This window comes from Marmota monax, unplaced genomic scaffold (genome assembly GCF_021218885.2).
Source record: "Marmota monax isolate L192 unplaced genomic scaffold, Marmota_monax_Labrador192_F-V1.1 WCK01_AAM20220418_F8-fsc00122, whole genome shotgun sequence".
In the NCBI taxonomy this organism is placed as follows: domain Eukaryota; kingdom Metazoa; phylum Chordata; class Mammalia; order Rodentia; family Sciuridae; genus Marmota; species Marmota monax.
Window position 1 is genome coordinate 1,925,908 of NW_026695223.1, and position 18,914 is coordinate 1,944,821.

The 18,914-nt window shown below is 36.9% G+C and overlaps 1 protein-coding gene across 13 annotated transcripts in view; it reads right to left on the reverse strand.

Moving 5' to 3' along the window:
- Positions 1 to 18,914, reverse strand: part of Dgki (diacylglycerol kinase iota) — a 428,822-nt gene that overhangs the window by 177,953 nt on the left and 231,955 nt on the right. For all 13 annotated transcript variants that reach the window (XM_058575765.1, XM_058575763.1, XM_058575762.1 and 10 more), the window contains 2 exons: positions 14,882 to 14,964; positions 12,615 to 12,675 (listed from right to left, as the gene is read on the reverse strand). In XM_058575765.1, coding sequence (XP_058431748.1) covers positions 12,615 to 12,675; positions 14,882 to 14,964 — 144 coding nt within the window. The remainder of the gene's footprint in view (positions 1 to 12,614; positions 12,676 to 14,881; positions 14,965 to 18,914) is intronic.

Sequence of the window (18,914 nt, forward strand, 5' to 3'; positions counted from 1 at the left end):
CGGCCCTGAGCAGTCCTGCCGCAGCAGCTGGCCAATGCTGCCACCACCTGTCCGTTTTCAGCTTTAGCAATATTTTGAGCAATATTTTCCTTCTTCAGTATACTAACATTAGACGTGGCTGAGGGATGCAGATGACAGTGAATTGGCATTTTCTTCCAAAAGAACAGATGCACGTTGCACTGCCTGGTGGTGTATGCAGTAGAAAAGTAAAGGGCACTCATACTGAGAAACCAAAGGAGAACAAGGGCAACATTCCTGACTCTGAAAGAAAATCAGGGCACAGCCTTGGACCCTTCCACAGCCAGCCCTGTATATCCGTGGGCTCTGTTTCTGAGGATTCAACAAACCGTGAATTAAAATCTTCTGAAAATACAACTGGGTCTGTGCTGAACATGTGTGCATTTTCTTGTCATTATTCCCTAAACAATACAATAAAAACTATTTACATAGTATTTAGATCATACTCAGTGGTAAAAGTAGTATAGGGATGATGTTAAGTGTATGGGAAGTTCCACGTAAATATTAGGCCATTTTATACAAGGGACTTGAGTGCCTGTAGAATTGGGAACATATGAGATTCCTGGAACCAATCCCCACTGCATGGAGGAAGAAACTACCATTCTTCCTTCTGATATTCTAATTTATGCACTTAATAGTTTACAAAGTTACCACTTATAGAAATGTGTTTTATATTCACCCAAAAGAAATCAAGAAAAGGTCAAGATATACACTGTGTTTTGAAACGGAATGTAGTTTTGGGACATTCATTGATTCACTCACAACAAATACATACTGAGAATATACCTCGAGATTGCTCATGAGAAAGGAGAGGATCTAGGTAGGCTGAGGTTGAAAGAGGGAAGGGACTTAGAATGGTCTGCTTATTTCTGTCAATTAAAGGAAAATCATAATGCCTTCCATGCTGTGGCTGGGGAAAACCAGGGTACAGGAGCACCTTTCCATCTATGATGTCTGCTAATCTAGGGAAGCCAAATGAGCAAGAAATAAGCAAGAAGAGCAGATGCCTAAAATCAATTTAATCCAGACTTTTAACAAGAAGTCACAATTGTTAAATGTGGTCTTTGTTCCAAAATAATGCACAATCTCTACATATTAAAAAATGTTTTGTATAGTTACACTGATGTGATTAAGGGTTAATATATCCTCATCATAATCAGTCAAAAATACTCCATCTCAGATTCTTCCCTGAGTCTTGTCACCACACTGGCAGAATTCTGACAGCATTGGCAGTGACAGATAGGCTCACTAACTAAGGGCTGAATATCTTATGTCAAGTATATAACTGACACTCTTGAGAATTATACTCCACTTGCCTAAAGCCAGCAGATTTTCTTCATGAATCCATCAGGCTGCCTCTTCTTTATACAAATTCTGCCTCCACCAAACTAAAAGTTTCATATTCTAAACAAATAAAGCAAAAGATATCAATCCCATGCCATGATAAACATTTCATAAACCACATTTGGTTTTCAAAAAGCACCTTCTTTTAACAAAGAGAAATGAAATCTGGGTTTACATAAAGTTTAAAATAAGCAAAGTTTGGATTCCAAGTAATTGGATAGCAGAAGCGACTACTGAAAGAAATCATTTTTGGGGAACTCTTCACCAATTCTAAGGGTAAATAAACTATTTCTATTTTAGGTATATCTATTGCAAGTGATGGGAGAGACCCAAGTGTAAACAACTAGCACATTTGTCAGTTATGTGGAAGGATGTGAAAACTGAAGTTAGCACTTAACGCATAGAAAAAATATTTAGCCTTTTGAAATTACCATTAATCATAGCATTTGATGAGAAGATGCTAGAAAAGACCAGATGAGAAAAGTAGAAGGAGAACCAGATCATCTACTTGTCACACAGCAGGGTATCAAGGGCACAAGAGAGTTCACAGACACTCAACACTATAACTGGTCATGGCCCTTAGAAGTTCACTGCAACTATACAAGTCTCACTATCACTCTGGTTATTTTCCTAAATACTCTGTTAAAACTCCTTTCTTGAAGTTACCAGGTACTTCATAGTCTCCAAATTCATGGTAATGTTCAGTCTTTCCTTAAAAATTTAACGACTGCTTCACTGTTAAAACTTTTTTCTGGTTTATTTTCTTGACAGAGCACACTCTGATTGCCATTCTAATCTCCTGTCTTTTCATTTTCTTTCTGGACTTTGGCTTGAGTTCCATAATTATGTGTTTCCAAGTATTTGGATGTGATTCCCCTCCCTCTCTATCCTTTATACTGTGGAATCCCATGTTTGTGAACACCTCTAATTGCAGAGATTCTCTCCATAATGTGGACTTTGTTAGTACTCAAACTAATGCAGTGATTTCTACACATATCTGCTGAGTAGAGGGAAGGGAAGGAGGAGGAAGAGGAGCAGAGGTCTAATGGGAGTTTCAGTGGAGATTTGGAGGTGGAACACCAGATACAGTGATGAATTCCACAATTTTGGGATATAATAGGTAGCTGGTGTGGATTTCAGATAAGGAAGAGGAAGAACTGTGAATTCTGAATGCCAGGGCATATCCTCAACTTCTCTGTTGCTGTCACTAGATCTGGAGGAGAAAGAAGGTGAGTGGCATGCTGAAGTCATACAGTAAGGCAAGCAGGTTCTAAATAATGAAAGTGGCTGTGGTAAAGGCTAGCCTTTCACTGAAGACAACTGAGGAGTGGTGAAAGAACACAGTGTAATTAGCCCTAGAGGATTTGTTTGGATGTAATTGTTTTAAAAGGAAGTTGGGAAAATTCTACAATAGTGTTTGGGCTTAGAAAATGATGTCCCAAGGTATGGCATTTTGGCATGCTGACAGCTTTGAACTGAAGGACATTGGAAGGGCCTCATAAGCAAGGTTTCTGTTTCTCTCTTTCTCCTGGACTTTTGCCTCTCTTCCCTTCATTTTCTTCCACTGTGAGTCACAGAAATCAGAATTCCTCTTTGCCAAGGAAGGTCATAGAAACCTTCCCCCCACCACCACCACCCAAAGCAAGCCATAAAGCCTAAAAATATTGCTTCAATTTTTCCCACCTTCCTGGTTAGGAGCTGGCCATAAAAATATTCCCTGACCTAACTTTCTAATCCTAAGACCCTCATTCCCCCAAGAGGTTCTGCCCTATACCTGGGAGGAAGGAACTCTATACAGAGAATCCAAGAAGTATCTGAGCACACGGCCCTTGCTGGGCTCCTCCTTCAGCCTGCGACTATCAGATCAGATAGTCATGTCCATTCACATTTCTACCCAGCTGTCCATTCTTCATCAAATCTAAGCATAAAAGCAAATGATTTTCCCTAGGACTTTGGACCTTCAACTAAAGGTTCCTCTGTCACATAAAGCTTTGATTAAATAATTTTTATGCTTATTTTCTTGTTAACCTGTACTTTGTTACAGGAGTGTCTGCTTGCAAAAAAAAATATGATGGGAAGGTGAGAGATCACATCCTTGTTACCCCTACACTAGCACAAATATATCACTAGAACACTAGAACCAATTGAAATTTAACTAGCATTCTGGAGAATAAAATTCCATGACCAAATACATTTTGGAAAACACCAGACTAAACGTCATTAGGATTTTTTCTAGCTGTAAGACTTTACAATGAATTTCATGAGGTAAAGATTTGTATTATGACCCTGAAGAATGGTAAATACCATTTTCCCAACTGGAAAAAAAATGTTTCCTCTTCACCAAGTATATTGAGGGACCAATGGTGTTCTATTTTGCTCCAGTTGCATTCATGAAGCTGTATGATATGTTTTTGTGCTATGAGAGGAAATTAAAGGGGAGATTTTGTGACAACCTTTGAGAATGAAACATGCTAATTGGGGACTTTAAAGAAAAACTGAAGATAGTTCATAAGACAATCTTAGATCCTAAAAAAATCAAACTCCAAATCCAAAATAAAAAGGCGCTGGACAGCACAAGCTGTCATGATTCTCACTTCTTTACCTTGGCTAAATATATCCACAAAAGTAGAGGCCAAATGGAGAAACAATTAAGACATAATAAATAGGGAAAACATATTCAAGATAGTAAGCTTTAACCCAATTCTGCATTTTTCTTCACAAATGAACACAAATGGAACCAATTAATAATCTTTAAGGCAAACCAACATTTGTTTTGGTTATTTAATTTTATTGCCACTAGAAAAAGGCAATAATTCAAGTATATTCATATATTTCTTTTTGCTCACTTGACCAATCATTACAAATGAACAGAGAGAGGCAGAGTAAGATGGCAGCTAAGATCCTCCAGTGATGGGCTCCTGCAAACATGCCAATTGCTATTTATGCACTGAACTACCTTCATGGGAGCTAAGAATTCAGATGAGAGACTATAGTGCCTGGTTTTAGTAAAATAAAAACAAAACATTCATTGATGAAAGAATAAAGGAGTTACCCATATCACCTCTTGCATAACTCCAAGAAGCATATAAAAATGTACTTCCCACTTCGGGGAAGGAAAGGGAATTAAGCCCATACCTTAGACTTGAAACCCAGTTCCAGGCCCACCACAGCAAAGCCAGATGCTAGACAGATGCTAGACAGAGCCCCACAACCACTCTCCCAGATCAATACCCTCAAATTGAGCCAAAAGAACTGCATCATCCAAGCAGCTAACTGCCTCTGTTACCCCTCTTCCCAGCAGAGAGTGAAGCAAGACACCACCTGCTGGCAGGGCACAAATGCCAGCACAGGACTTTGTCTTGGAGCTCAGTGCTAGGCCCACCTTGGTGAGATCCAATACCAGGCAGAAACCAAAGGACCCATAACCAGACTCAAGTTTGCAGATGGAGCTTCTAGACATAATCTGACATCTGGTAGAGAACTACAAGCCAGTAGAACAGACTCTAGTTTTGTCTTGCATCATTGTCAGACTTGGATTATGTTGGGGTAACCCCCCACCAAGACTATGCTGTGAGACTCAGGTGTGACCCAGCTTAGCATCTCCCTTAGTGGCCAGGGGGCTGTTTCCACTACCCAATCTCAAAACTCAGGCATTCCAGTTGACCCTAGGCCACTGCTCACAGATAAAGCCTCTAGATCTGTCCCAGAACTAGGCAGAGACCCACGCCCTCATGGAACACTCTCATGTTTGGGCCTCTATCACTGCCCCATTGCAGTATGGTCCTGGGTTCCCTCCTGAGTTTACAGGTCCTTGCACCTAAGTGTGCATCTCTGAGCATTATCTCTGGTAGCCAAGAGCCTGCCTTCACCAGTACTACCCCAATCGTGGGCAGCACAGTGTGGAAAAAGACTCCATATGCTAGAGGGTAGGACAGGGTAGCTCTCCTGACATTTTGCCTTAGAAAACGTCAGGCTGGTGAAACCTAACAATGGGCAAATATTAACAACCCCTATCCCCTTGCCAATGATGGCAGAGAGAGCACCTCTGGAACAGCACTGGTGCTGACAGAGACACACAGTCCCAGTCCATTAGACTTCTGTTAGAGTCAGCATGCCATGGGTATGGCATGGGAGCCTGGGGCTGTTCTCTCTCAAGCACTGTGGATAAATCACCCAGGCCTACCCCAGTCCTAGGGAAAGGCTTGGGGGGATGGGCTACCTTCTTCTGTAATCCGATGGTTTATGCTAAATAACATATCAACTGTGGATTTGGAACAAACCTGGACGTGGTTCTCCCTCTAGTGTTGAAACAATGACAATATACTGACAGCATACTTGAAAAGATCCTGGGCTTAGGATGCCCTCTAAGTGCTGAGATAACACAGGAGACTACAGGCTCAGAGAAAATAAGGAGCCTACTTAGAATTTCTGTAAAGACGAAAACAATGCCAGATTTCAAAGGCTGGAATCTCTACCTAATCTTCAATCCCAAGGTGGCACCACACACCAAGCATTAAGAGTTTTCAAGAACACATGACCTAATATAATGGTGAAAATAAGACACCGGAAACTAACCAGAGAGTCACCAGTGTGGGTGAACACTTAGATTCAGAATTTTAAATGGCTGATTCAAGGAAACTTAACAAGCTCCAAGAAAAGACAGAGAAGTAATTCCATATCCAACAGAACAATATAACAGATAGAAAAAAATTAAACAAACAGAAATCTGTGAAATAAAAAATACACTAAGTGAAATTTAAAAAAAACAATGGCATCACAATGGCTTTATCAATAAGAAAAAAATTAAACAAACAGAAATCTGTGAAATAAAAAATACACTAAGTGAAATTTAAAAAAACAATGGCATCACAATGGCTTTATCGATAGCATGACAGAGTAAACTGAAGAAAGAATTGTTGAATTCAAAGACAGTCTACTTGAAAATACGTGGTTAGAAGAGAAAAAAAATAAGAAAGGGAAATGAAAAATGCCTATGGGAAATTTGAGACAGCAATGAAAGAGCAAATATTTGGGTTATTGGAGTTCAAGAGGAATCTGAGACTGCCAAAGGGTAGAAAGCTTATTCAAAGAGGAGATGATGAAAACTTCTCACACTTAGACTAAGATACAAATATCCAGTCAGATTCAATTCATCCAAGTCAATCCCAAGACAATATTATAATCAAACTCTCAAACATAAAAGATAAAGAGAAGATTCTCAAGGCAGCAAGAGAAAAGAAATAAATAACCCTGAAGTGTGTCTCAATTCTCCTGATAGCAGACTTCTCAGCAGGAATCTTAAAAGCCAGGAGACCTGGCATAGGTGTGCACAGTACTAAAGAGGAAAACAAAAAACAAACAAACATGGGGCTGGGATTGTGGCTCAGTGGCAGAGCGCTTGCCTCGCAGGCGTGAGGCACTGGGTTCGATCCTCAGCACCACATAAGTATAAAATAAAATAAAGGTATCCACCTTCAACAAAAAATTTATTAAAAACAAACAAAAAAAATTTTCAGCCAAGAATATTTTACCCAGCAAAGCTATTCTTCAAAAGTAAAGAAGAGACGAAGACATTTTCAGAGGAAAAAAAATAATAAGGCTGAGGGGATATATCTCCATATCTCCACCAGGTCTGTCTGTCTACAAGAAAAGCTAAAGGGAGTTCTTCATAGTAGGGGAAAGGAAAGGTAGCAGAATACAACAGTCACTAATATGCCATTATGTAAAAATGTGAGTGTGTAACCGATGTGATTCTGCAATTTGTATTTGGGGTAAAAATGGGAGTTCATAACCCAATTGAGTCAAATGTATGAAAGATGATATATCATGAACTTTGTAATGTTTTGAACAACCAATTAAAAAAAAGAAAAACAAGAGGTGTTAATAAGGATAAAATTTTGAAAGGTAGAAAACTCACTGAAAAAAAATAACAATATAGACAAATTCAGAATGTTCTAATATTGTAAGAATGGTGAGTAAAGTACTCATGTTTTAATATGAAGACTAAAAGACAAGACAATTAAAAATAACAGTAACCACAATAATATGTTGAGAGAGACAATACAGAAAGTTGTAAAATGGGATTCAAAAACCACAAAATGTGAGGACTGCAAGTGTGGTGTTCTTAATTAGTATATATTTTGTTTCTTTCTTATCTTTATGGTTACATTAAGTTGTTATTTAACAGCTATTTCAAAATAGCTTTTTATAATCAAAAGATGCTTCTGTAAGCCTCATTGTAACCACAATCGAAAAATTTGCGATAGACAAAAAATAATATGTGAGCAATTAAAATTAACTACTAAAGTAAATCATTTAACCACAAAAGGAGATTGTAAGAGAGTGAGAAAGAAAGAAATTATATTAAAATTAGAAAATAAGTTATAAAACAACTATATTAAGAACTTTCTTTAGGGGTGGGGGTATAGTTCAGTTGTAGAATTCTTGCCTAGCATATCAGAGGCTCTGGGTTCAACTCCCAGCACTACCAAAATAATAATAATAAATAATAATAATAATAATAAACCTTTACCTACTGATAATTATTTTAAGTGTAAATGGATTAAAATTTCTAAATAAAGTCACAGCAAATGGATAAATTTTTTAAAAAACTATATGTTGCCTATAAGAAACTTACTTCACCTCTAAGGACATGCATGGACTAAAAGTAAAGGGATAGAATAAGATATTTCAGGCAAATGGAATCCGAAAGCCAGAAGAAGTAGCCATAGTTACATCAGATAAAATAGATTTTAAATCAAAAGCACTAAAAAGACAAAGAAGGTCACTGTATAAGGGGTTAATTTAGCAACAAAAAAAAATTCTAAACATATACACCCAATATTGGAGAATCCAAATATATTATGCAACTTTTATTAGATCTAAAGGGAGAAAGAGACTCTAACACAGTAACAATAGGGGAGATTAAGTAATTACCCTTTCATCAATAGACAGATCATCTGGACAGAAAATCAATAAAGAAATGGCAGAGTTAAATTGCACCCTAGACCACATGGACCTAGCAGACATCTACAGAAAATTCCATCCATACCTCCAGAAAACCTAGCCTTCTCATAGCACGTGGAGCATTCTCCATGATAGATCACACAATAGGTCACAAGTCTTAACAAATTAAAAAAATGATTTTATATTAAGTATCTTTATGCAACAGTACAATACAACTAAAAATTGATTAAAAGAAAAAAATGCAAATCATACAAATAGGAAATGAGACAACTTACTCTTGAACAACCAATGGATCAAAGAATAAATCAAGAAGGAAACTGAAGATTTCTTTAGACAAATGAAAATGGATACACAACAAAACAAAATCTATGGGATATAGCAAAAGCTTATAGCAACAAATATTTCCATCAAAGAAGCAGGAAGATCTAAAACAAACAATCTATTGCTGTATTTATTCTATTGCTGTATTCAATCTATTGAAAAGAAATCTGGAATTAGTAGAAGGCAGTAATAAAGCTCAGAGCAGAAATAAATAAAGATTACAAAAAATAAAATATAAAATATCAATGTATCAAAGAGCTGGTTCTTAGATGAGCTACACAAAATTGACAAACCCTTAGCTGTACCAAAAAAAAGAGAGAAAGACACAGCAAAATGAGACTCAACAATTCACACCAAGAAACAAACAGGATCATTAAAGGTTATGAACAAATATACACAAATAAATTTGATAACCTGGAAAAATGGAGAATTTCCTAGACACATATACCCTACCAAGATTGAATCATAAAGAAATTTAAAACCTGAAAAGACCTTAACAAGTAATTAGATTTAATCAGTGAGAAAAAGTTTCCCACCACAGAAAAGCCCAGGATCAGAGGACTTCACTACTTAGGTATACCAAACATTTAAAGAATGAGTATCAATTTCTCTTAAATTATTCCAAAAAGTCAAAGAAGAGGGAATTCTTCCAAACATATTCTATGAGGCCAGCATTATTCCAATACCAAAACCAGACAAGAAATAACAAATGAAGAAAACTACAAGCCAATTTCTTTGATGAACATAAATGGAAAAATCCCCAAAATACAAGTAAACTGAATTCAACAGCACATTAAAAAGAATATTCTTCTATACCATCAACTGGGATCTACCCTAGGGATGCAAGGATGGTTCAATTTATGCAAATTCAAAAGTATGGTACATCATCTCCACAGAATGAAAGACAAAAAGTTAAGATCATCCCAATACAGGCAGAAGAGAAATTTAATAAAATTCAACATCCCTTCATGCTAAAAATGCAGAACAACTTAGGTATAGAAGGAATGTATCTAAACATCATAAAGGCAGTTTATAATAAATCAACAATTAACATTATAATGACTGAAGAAAAGCTAAAAGTCTTTTTTAAAAATCTGGGGAAAAGACAAGGTGCCCATTTTCACCACTTTCACTAAACATAGTCTGGGAGTCCTATTCAGAGAAATTAGGCAAAAGAAAGAAGTGGAGGGTATATAAATGGTAAAAGAGGGAGCTGAACTATCACTGTATGTAGATGACATGATATAACACAAAGACTCCATAAAAATTATTAGAATTAATAAACAAAGATGGCAAAGTAGCAGGATTTAAAATCAACACATAAAAATCACTACTAGTGAATTATCTGAAACAGAAATCAAGAAGGCAATTACCATTCATAATAGATACAAAAAATAAAATACCTAAGAATACATTTAACCACTCAGGTGACAGACGTCTACAATGAAAACTATAAAACAGTGATGAAAAGAACTGGAGAGAACATTAAAAAGTGGAAATACACCGTCAGTTCATGGATTAGAAGAATCAATATTGTTACCATGTCCACACTACTATCCAAAGCGATCTACAGATGTAATGCAACCCTTACCAAAATAACTGACGTTTTTCACAGAACTAGATACAAAATACTAAAATTTGTATGAAACCTTTAAAAAAGCACAGATAGCCAAAGACATCATGAACAAAAAGAATGAAGCAGGAAGCACCACACTACAAGGCTTTAGTAATCAAAACAGGATGGCACTGGCATAAAATCAGGAACACAGACCAAGGGAATGAATAGAGAGCCCAGAAGTAAATGCACACCTCTATGACCAAATAACCTTAAAAGAAAAACCAAAGTGTTCTAAGAATACACTTTAATGAAATTATAGTCTTTTCATTAAAGGATGCTGAGAGAATACAACTAGACCCCCACTTCTCACCCATTTCAAATATAAAGTAAAATGGATTAAAGACTAAAATGTAAGACCTGGAAATAGGAAACTACTACAAGTGTAAAGGAAACACTTCAGGATGTTGGAATGGGCAAGCTTTTTTTTTTTTTTTTTTTTTTTTTTAACAGGATCCCAAAAGCACTAAAAGAAAAAGTGAAGATAGTCAGGGATTCCATTGAACTTAAAAGCTTCTGCACAGCAAAGGAAACAGCATGGTAAAGAGACAGATGATAGAATGGGAGAAAGTGTGTGCAGACCATACATCTGACATGAGGGGTTCATATCCAGAATATGTAAGAAATAAGAACACTCAATAGAAAGAAGAGAAATACCTCAATTAAAAAACAGGCATTAAACCTAATTAGACATTTCTAAAAAGAAGACACACTAATGATCATAAAAAATTTTTCAACATCATTAATTATCAGGGAAATGTAAAACAAAGCCACAATAAAATGGCATTTCACCCCAGTAAAAACGGCCATTATAAAAAAAAAGATAAAAAATGCTAGTGAGGATGTGGATAAAACCCTAGGACACTGTGGTCAACAGGAATAGCCACTGTATGATTTAGATACGAGGTGTTCCCCAAAAGTTCATGTGTGACAAAACAGAAGAACCAAGAGGTGAGATCATTAGATTTCCAGAGTTGTAATTTAATCCACGGATTAATCCACTACTATGGATTAACTGGATGGTAACTGTAGGAAGACAGGCTATGGTAGGAGATGATAGGACACTGGGGACGTACATTTGGAATTCATATTTTGTCTCTGGTGAGTGGAGCTCTCTTTCTGTCTCTTGGTGCCATATCCTAAATTGCTTTCCCCCACCACACCCACCCTTCCACCATGATGTTCTTCCTCACCTTGGACCCAGAGGAATGGTGTTAGCTGTCTATGAAATGAGACCTCTGAAACCAAGAGCACCAAATAAACTTTTCCTGCTCTAAAATTGTTCTTGCAGGTCTTTTGGTCTCAACGACAGAAAAGCTGAATAAAACAACCGCTGTGGAAAACAACATGGAAGCTCCTCAACAAATTAAAAACTACCATGGGACCCAGCAATTCTACTTGTGAGCATTTATCCAAAGAAATATAATCAGTATCGGCCTCAGCAGGAAAATTCACTGCAAAACTATTCAAAATAGCAAAGGGACGGAAACAAGCTAAGTCCACCAACTGATGAATGGATAAAGAAAGTATATACCATGCAATACTCTCCAGACATGGAGATCTTGTCATTTGCAGCACTTAAACAGGTGATGTTTTCTAGAGCTGGAGATTATTATAGTATGTGAAAGAAGCCAGGCATGGAAAGACGAGGACCACATGATCTCACTTGTATGTGGAATCAAAGCCAGGTTATCTCATAATGTGAGAGTAGAACTCTGATAGTAAGAGGAGAAGGAAGGGATGGGAAGGGATGGATGGAGAAAGAGGGATCACTGGAAACTAAGTCACAGTTAGGAGCAAGAAATTCTGACATGCTACTGCACAGCAGAGTGAACGAAGATATCCATGAGGTACTGTATGTTTCAAAACTTTAGAAGGGATTTAATATTTTCACCATAAAAAAATGATAACTGTTTGAAGGGATACGTATGTATAACCTGATTTAAACATTATACAATGAATACATGTATCTAAACACCACCTGACTAATATGTACAATTTTGAATTTTTATGTTAGTTTTAAAAAAATAACCATTAACTATAAGTGTGAATAAATATTTTTATTTTAAAATGAATTTAACTGTCTCCATTCTTCATTTCACTGATATGCCTGTATCCTCACCTTGAGGGACAGGTATAGTGTATGTGATGAGTGAAGAGACTTTAGAAAGGTCAAGTAGGCAGCCATGAGGACAATAGCATAGTCTCTTCTAAGCCTTGGGGCTACAATTCACAGGACAGACACGTTCACTTTATGGGGTTGGGAAGATCAGAAACGAAGACAGAAAACAGTCACATGGAAAACAAGAGGAAAGAAGGGAGAGAACCAGATTCTCTTTCAAGGACCTACCGTTCCATCCCCACCGCAGGCCAGAATTCTCAGATTAGGTACCTTCCTGTAGAGCTCAAGCCTGAAGAGCAAACAGAAGAAAAAGTAAACAAAAGAACAAGTACTGTGGGTAGCAAAGAGAAAACACAGGACATGATCGGGGAGGTGGCATCCCCTGGGAAAAATGTGCCATCCTGAGGATGACAATACCCTTAAAACTGGTCCAAGTAACCACAGGAGAACTCGTCCAGCAATTGGACCACAGGTAGAAGCCAACAGTATTTTAAATGGCCAATACTGAATGGGATTTGGGCGTGTCCCTGGGTTCTTATTTCTCATGCTTCCCTTTATTATATCAACTCGTATTTATTTTTTTCTCTTTAGTTCTTGACTTTTTCTCTTTTTCTTTTCCTATCATTCACTCTTCTCCTTTCTTAAAGAAAACCACCACTAATTGATAAACAATACCCCTTATATGTCTTCTTATTATTATATTAGCTTTTCCTAGAATTACTTAGTTTTAAATCTGTATTCCCACTCTTAATTCTAGAACTTTTTTTTTTTAGAGAAATGGAGATTTTCTCCACTATTGTTATAACCAAACCTACAAGTCTATCACTCAATGGACTCACTCACAGCCCTACTTACACTCCCAGCCCAAGAGGGGAAGATTTATTGATTTTCCTGTACTGTTGACTTTGCCTGCTGAGGACAGATTGTGTTCTCCTACCAGATGGCTCTCAAGAAGATGTAGAGCTGCTGCCCCTGGTGATCATCTGCTACTTAATGAAGCTATTACTGGGTCTGCTCTAGAAAACATCACCTGTTGAAGTAAAAGGATGTTTTCTTTTTCTGAAAATATTTCCTGTCCTTTCTTACTTTCTATGGTGACCTATAAAGAATCTATCTGAGGTCTCACTAAAGTGATAAAATCTTATTAAATGTCAACAGATAAAAATCACAAGCCAGCGTAATAGATTCGTCTTAGCACAATCAAATACAGAAAAAAATACAAAAGGCTTAGAGCAAACTCTAGTGGCAAAGAAAGGCAAAGATTTGGGGAATGACAAATTTAAGTTTCATAATTCATGTTCTTCTGCATGTTTAAAATATATAATCTATCCATTCATGCAGGAATAGTATTTCTGTAGAAATCATCTGAGTTGACATCTCTTTGCTTCTGATATTGCTACTTATTTAAAAAACTCCTATCCTTTATGTTTTAAAGTTAATCAGATAACATCAGAACTCTCTTAGTAGGTGGCTTTAAAACAGGAAGTACAAAACAGCAAAAGTGATCCGGCTCTTTTCCACCATGCACATTGAATCACCTTCATGTTGACCTAATTTTGAACATTCTAGCAAAAACAGAGAATGAGATTTTTGAGAAACTCGAAAAACGGATTGAGTAGGAATTTAAATGTTTTTCCCATGTTGGTGTAGAGCCCACAGTTAAAATCATCAATCAATCAATCTCTCAAACACACACATATGCACACATGCAAGCCCTCCAAACCAAATATTCACAAATAAATATGGCTGTGCTCCCCAGAGGTCAACCCGCATTGCAAGTAAGTGTGCATCTCCAAAGTTGTACATGCATAAACAGAAAAATAAGGGGTCCTTTCTCAGTTCACAACTTGCTATGAATAATCTACAGTAGCACACAACACACATGAGCAGCAAATACATTGAAAGTAATCAATGAGTCAGCCATTGAGAAGTATGTTTATTTATTTATTTATTAGTTCTAATCAGTTATACATGACAGTAGAAAGCTCTTCAATTCATTGACGCAAATGGAGCAGAATTTTTCACTTCTCTGGTTGTGCATGAAGTAGAGTCACACCATTTGGGCAATCATACATGTACTTAGGGTAATAATGTTCATCCCATTCCACAGTCTTTCCTACCCCTTTCCCCCCTTCCTCATCTCCCCTTTTGCCCATCCAAAGTTCCTCCACTCAGCCCATACCCTCCCCATATGGATTAGCATCCACTTATCAGAGAAAACATTTGGCCTCTGTTTTTTTGAGATTGGCTTATTTTGCTTTGCATGATATTCTCCAACTCCATCCATTTTATGTTTTGAAAGAAAGTAACACAAGAAAGAATAAAAGAGATCATCAGATAACATTTTAAAGGTAAGAAAGTACAGGTGGGAGAGTAGAGAAGAGATGGTCAAAAAATGTTTCACAAGGTAATCAGGTAAGGAGCTTGACCCTCAAATCAGAAAGTTCTATCTTGCCTACAATACATTTGGATCCTGGAGGATATTCCAGACTTACGCATCTTTTGGCCCTTCCTGCGAAAGGTCAAAAACTTGCCGTGGATTCAGATACCACATGAACATCTGTAGGACTTTGGTTCCCTGTAGAAATAGAGAGAAAAAAATGAAAATAATAAAAATTTCCCAATATTAAAAAATAAAAATGCAGAAATTTTCTAAAACAATATTTACTTATAAAAAATGTAGAAAAGTTGTTAAAATAATGAGCTTTGTTCACAGATAAACAAAGGTTGAACAGCAAAGTGAGATGCTAGTCTAATGTGCAATTCTGGGCAAGTTTCTTAATTTCATTAACTTCCATCTCCCTTCTCTTTAATATAGAGATAAGATGCCTAGTTCACAAACTGGTTGCCAGTGTTAAATGCAATGGTCCAGGAGCACATCATAGTGCCTGGTGTGTGATAGGCACTTAATGAATGGTATTTATAACTTTATTAACATTGCCTAATGTGTGGAAATGCATACAGGAAAGATAACAATCAGCATCTGCACTGTAACCTAATTTTTACTTTTTGCACAGATTATTATTGTCTGCATAATATAGAAATTGGGTAGTATTGGCAAAGCATGATTTCATTTTTTTTCTAACAGTTACTGGGAATATATACAAGTCATATATATATACAAGTCTTATATAAAACTGTACCAAGTTAGTAAGACTATAGTTTACTTTGAGACTTTTCCAATCTCCATGTCTATGTCAATTTAAACCAAACCTTTCTCTGTCACATGAAAGTTTTTGGAGTGTGTTAAATAACTATGACTTGTATCAAGATGATCAGGGGTTTGGGGTTGTGCTTCAGTGGTAGAGCTTTCAACTAACATGTGCAAGGCACAGGGTTTGATCCTCAGCACCACATAAAAATAAAATAAAGGTATTGTGTCTGACTACAACTTAAAAATATATATATTTAAAAACAAGATGATCAGGAAGAAAGGCAAAAGGCAGTTTGGAAATAATCTCTTACAGGGAACTGTGCAAAAAGAAATAAATGATCTTTTCATTACTCAATACCAAAAGAGCTTTAAAATTAAGTGGGATGCCTCACTTTATGAACCTCAGAGCAAATAATATTTGATCAGTTAAGCAGAGTTGGTCGGTTGTAATTCTGTTCTGTTAGTGAATATCATGCTTGCTCTTTCCTAAAATATTCCTAAATTTGTATCATATCTACTGTATTTAAGAGTCATCCTCCTGTGGTAGAAAAAGCATGACATTTGAGTCAGAACTAACTTGGATGTTCTAACTGCGTGATCATGAACACTTACAATCTTGCAGAAATGCCGTGTATAAACCAGAAGGGACCTCTACCTTCCACGGTGATTATGTGAATTAAGTGAAACGGGAGCAGTTATGTATCAAGCATGGTATGTGGCACAAAATAGACCTTGATAAATGTGAGTGCCTTTCTTTTTTGCTCTTTGTTAATCTATGCATTAAATTGCACTTGATGGTGTGAGGGTTAAAGCGTAGTTTGTAATTATCACATTGTTATGCCAGTTGCTACAGAGGCCAATGCAGGTCTTTTGTTCCAAGTATCATCCAAACCTGCAATTTAAAAGTTCTGCTTTATCATGTGCCTGCTATAATTTTAGGAATAACATTCTACTCATAATTATTACCAGCAGTCCTTCAGTTTCACCACAGGACATATTTTGCTCCCTGTCAAATACAAACAGATTTAGAGACATAATGCTAACAAAATTGGATCATTTTCTTTCTCCCCATGCTGGGCCTTGCTCCCAAGTGTGTTTGGGATTATTTCAATAATCTTTTATGTTTAATAAGTAACATAAGAGTCATTTTAATGACCAACCAATTTATAGAACATTTCCAACCAACTTGCTAGAAAATTAATTTTTCAGTTTTGGATTCCCTGAGCAGTGTGAATTGTTGGTGTTAATTACTCCTTCCTACCTTTGCTGTGCTAGAGTGCACATCTCAATCTCAGCTTCACCTACTATGCATATGATACAAGGTGATTAACACCTTTCAGAAATGTAAAAATAAAAACATGGAGAGATTATTTTTCCTTAACCTAAAATTTCTCTAAAAGATGTGAACAGCAGCACTGTTTTGGTTTTGCTAATTTTCAATTTGTGTTAGTGGGAACCTAATTATCTCAAATTATTCTTTCCAGGGAAGGGTATTAATGAAGGCTGGTGAGTTGCTCACTGCATGTCCTGGGGAGGTGCCATTTGTGAAGCCATCTATTGGGATGATGCTGCTTCCTGGGAATTGAGCAGGAATGACCAAGCATGGCTACCCTATCAGAGCTGACATTCAGCATGATATAATTACTTTTTTAAGAATAGAAGTTCAGTGGGTTAGACAAAGGGGAATGAAGAGAAGAAAGGGAGGATAGAAAAAGGAAAGACAGTGAAATGTGACATAACTTTCCTATGTACATATATGAATACACCACAGTGAATCTCACCATTGTGTACATCCAAAAGACTGGGATCCTAATTAGAATAAGATATATACCAAGCTTGTATAAATATATCAAAATAGATTCTACTGTCATGTATAACTAAAAAGAAAAAAAATAATTAAAAAAAAAGTAATCTTCTTTCCAAGACACGATATTCATTAGGAAAAATAAATGTTTGAATAAAAACAATTGAAAAAAAAAATCAATCCTAGCAGGTGGGGGAAAAAGGTCTAATTCACACATTTAAGTGAGTTCCATTAACTCTGCTGCCACCTCTAGGATAAGCTACTTTAGGGCTTTAATAGAGGTAATTTATTAAATAGAATTGAATGGCCTGACAAATACTAATTCACTGGGGAAAGAGTAATTTGTTTCTTTCTCAATGCAGGATTAAATCTACCCAGTCATTTATACAACTGTCAGTCACTAGCATGTCCCAAGCACTCCTGTAGTTACCACAGGCTCTGTGACAAACAAAAGAGTTGCTACTTTTCTGCAAGAGTTTGGTTTTCTCTAAATGAAAAAAAAAAGTAATTTACACATGAATTCCAATACACATCGCAGAGATAATACCCCACTGACCACAGAACTTTTTGAGATACTATGTGACTGGGTATTCCTGAGGGGTTAAAAAAAAATTACCCTTTCCAGCTCTCAGGAAAATGCATCTTCCCCTCAAATAAGTGGATTGTTATAGAAGGAAATGAACAAGGTTCATTCATTCCCCTGCTTTGTGCCCAGCAGTTTTAGGTGGGTGAATGAACCAGAGATCATCTTGCTCTCAGAAGGAAGTTCTATGCATTGTTCATAGAGGAAAATGTGGCAATAATGACTTGGGGCTACGGAGAAGCAATTAAATACAGGTCAGCTCAAACAGCACACAGATTCATCAAAGCACTGCCAACAATTCTGCCATATGATCAAGTCTTGGTTCTTATGGACATTATCTAGATCATGCAAGAGACAACTGCTCAGACAGTGTGAGCTAAAAAGTGTGAACTTCACTTTGTGGAAAACGAAGAATCACTGAAATGCTTTAATCAGAAATAGACCAACATTTTAATGCAGCACCAGTCTGGCTAAGACATGCAGGTTCTAGGCCTAGCAAAGAAGCCCCATGGCTTGGTTAGTGTCCTACCACCCCCAGGTTCCCACCAATATTACAATTTAGAAGAGGAGCTTTATACATATTTGTGGTTTGAGTGTTTTGATCCCATCTGTTGATGTTGGTTTACCAAGAAGATCTTGAGGCTGTATTTTAACACATGCCCTCATCTACTCTCTGCTCCTCTGTCCTCTTCCCAGGCAATGCTAACCCTTAGGGAGCCTACACTTTTATTTATCTCCAGGTTGAAACATCTCCATCACTGCAAAAACCAACTTCCTCATTGAAATTGTTTGTCCAATTATTTAGAAACAGATTGAAGACTGAAATTCCTCCTCTGAAGTATTTCCTCTTCATCTGCCTCTTCTCCCCACCTTAGTGTGACTGGCCCCTGACTTGGGAAGGAGGACTTGTCTAAGGGATCCTGTGGGCAGATGGTGGTATGGGCTCAGCAGCAACAGCCTGTCCACCGGCTGAACATCCCTTCCTCA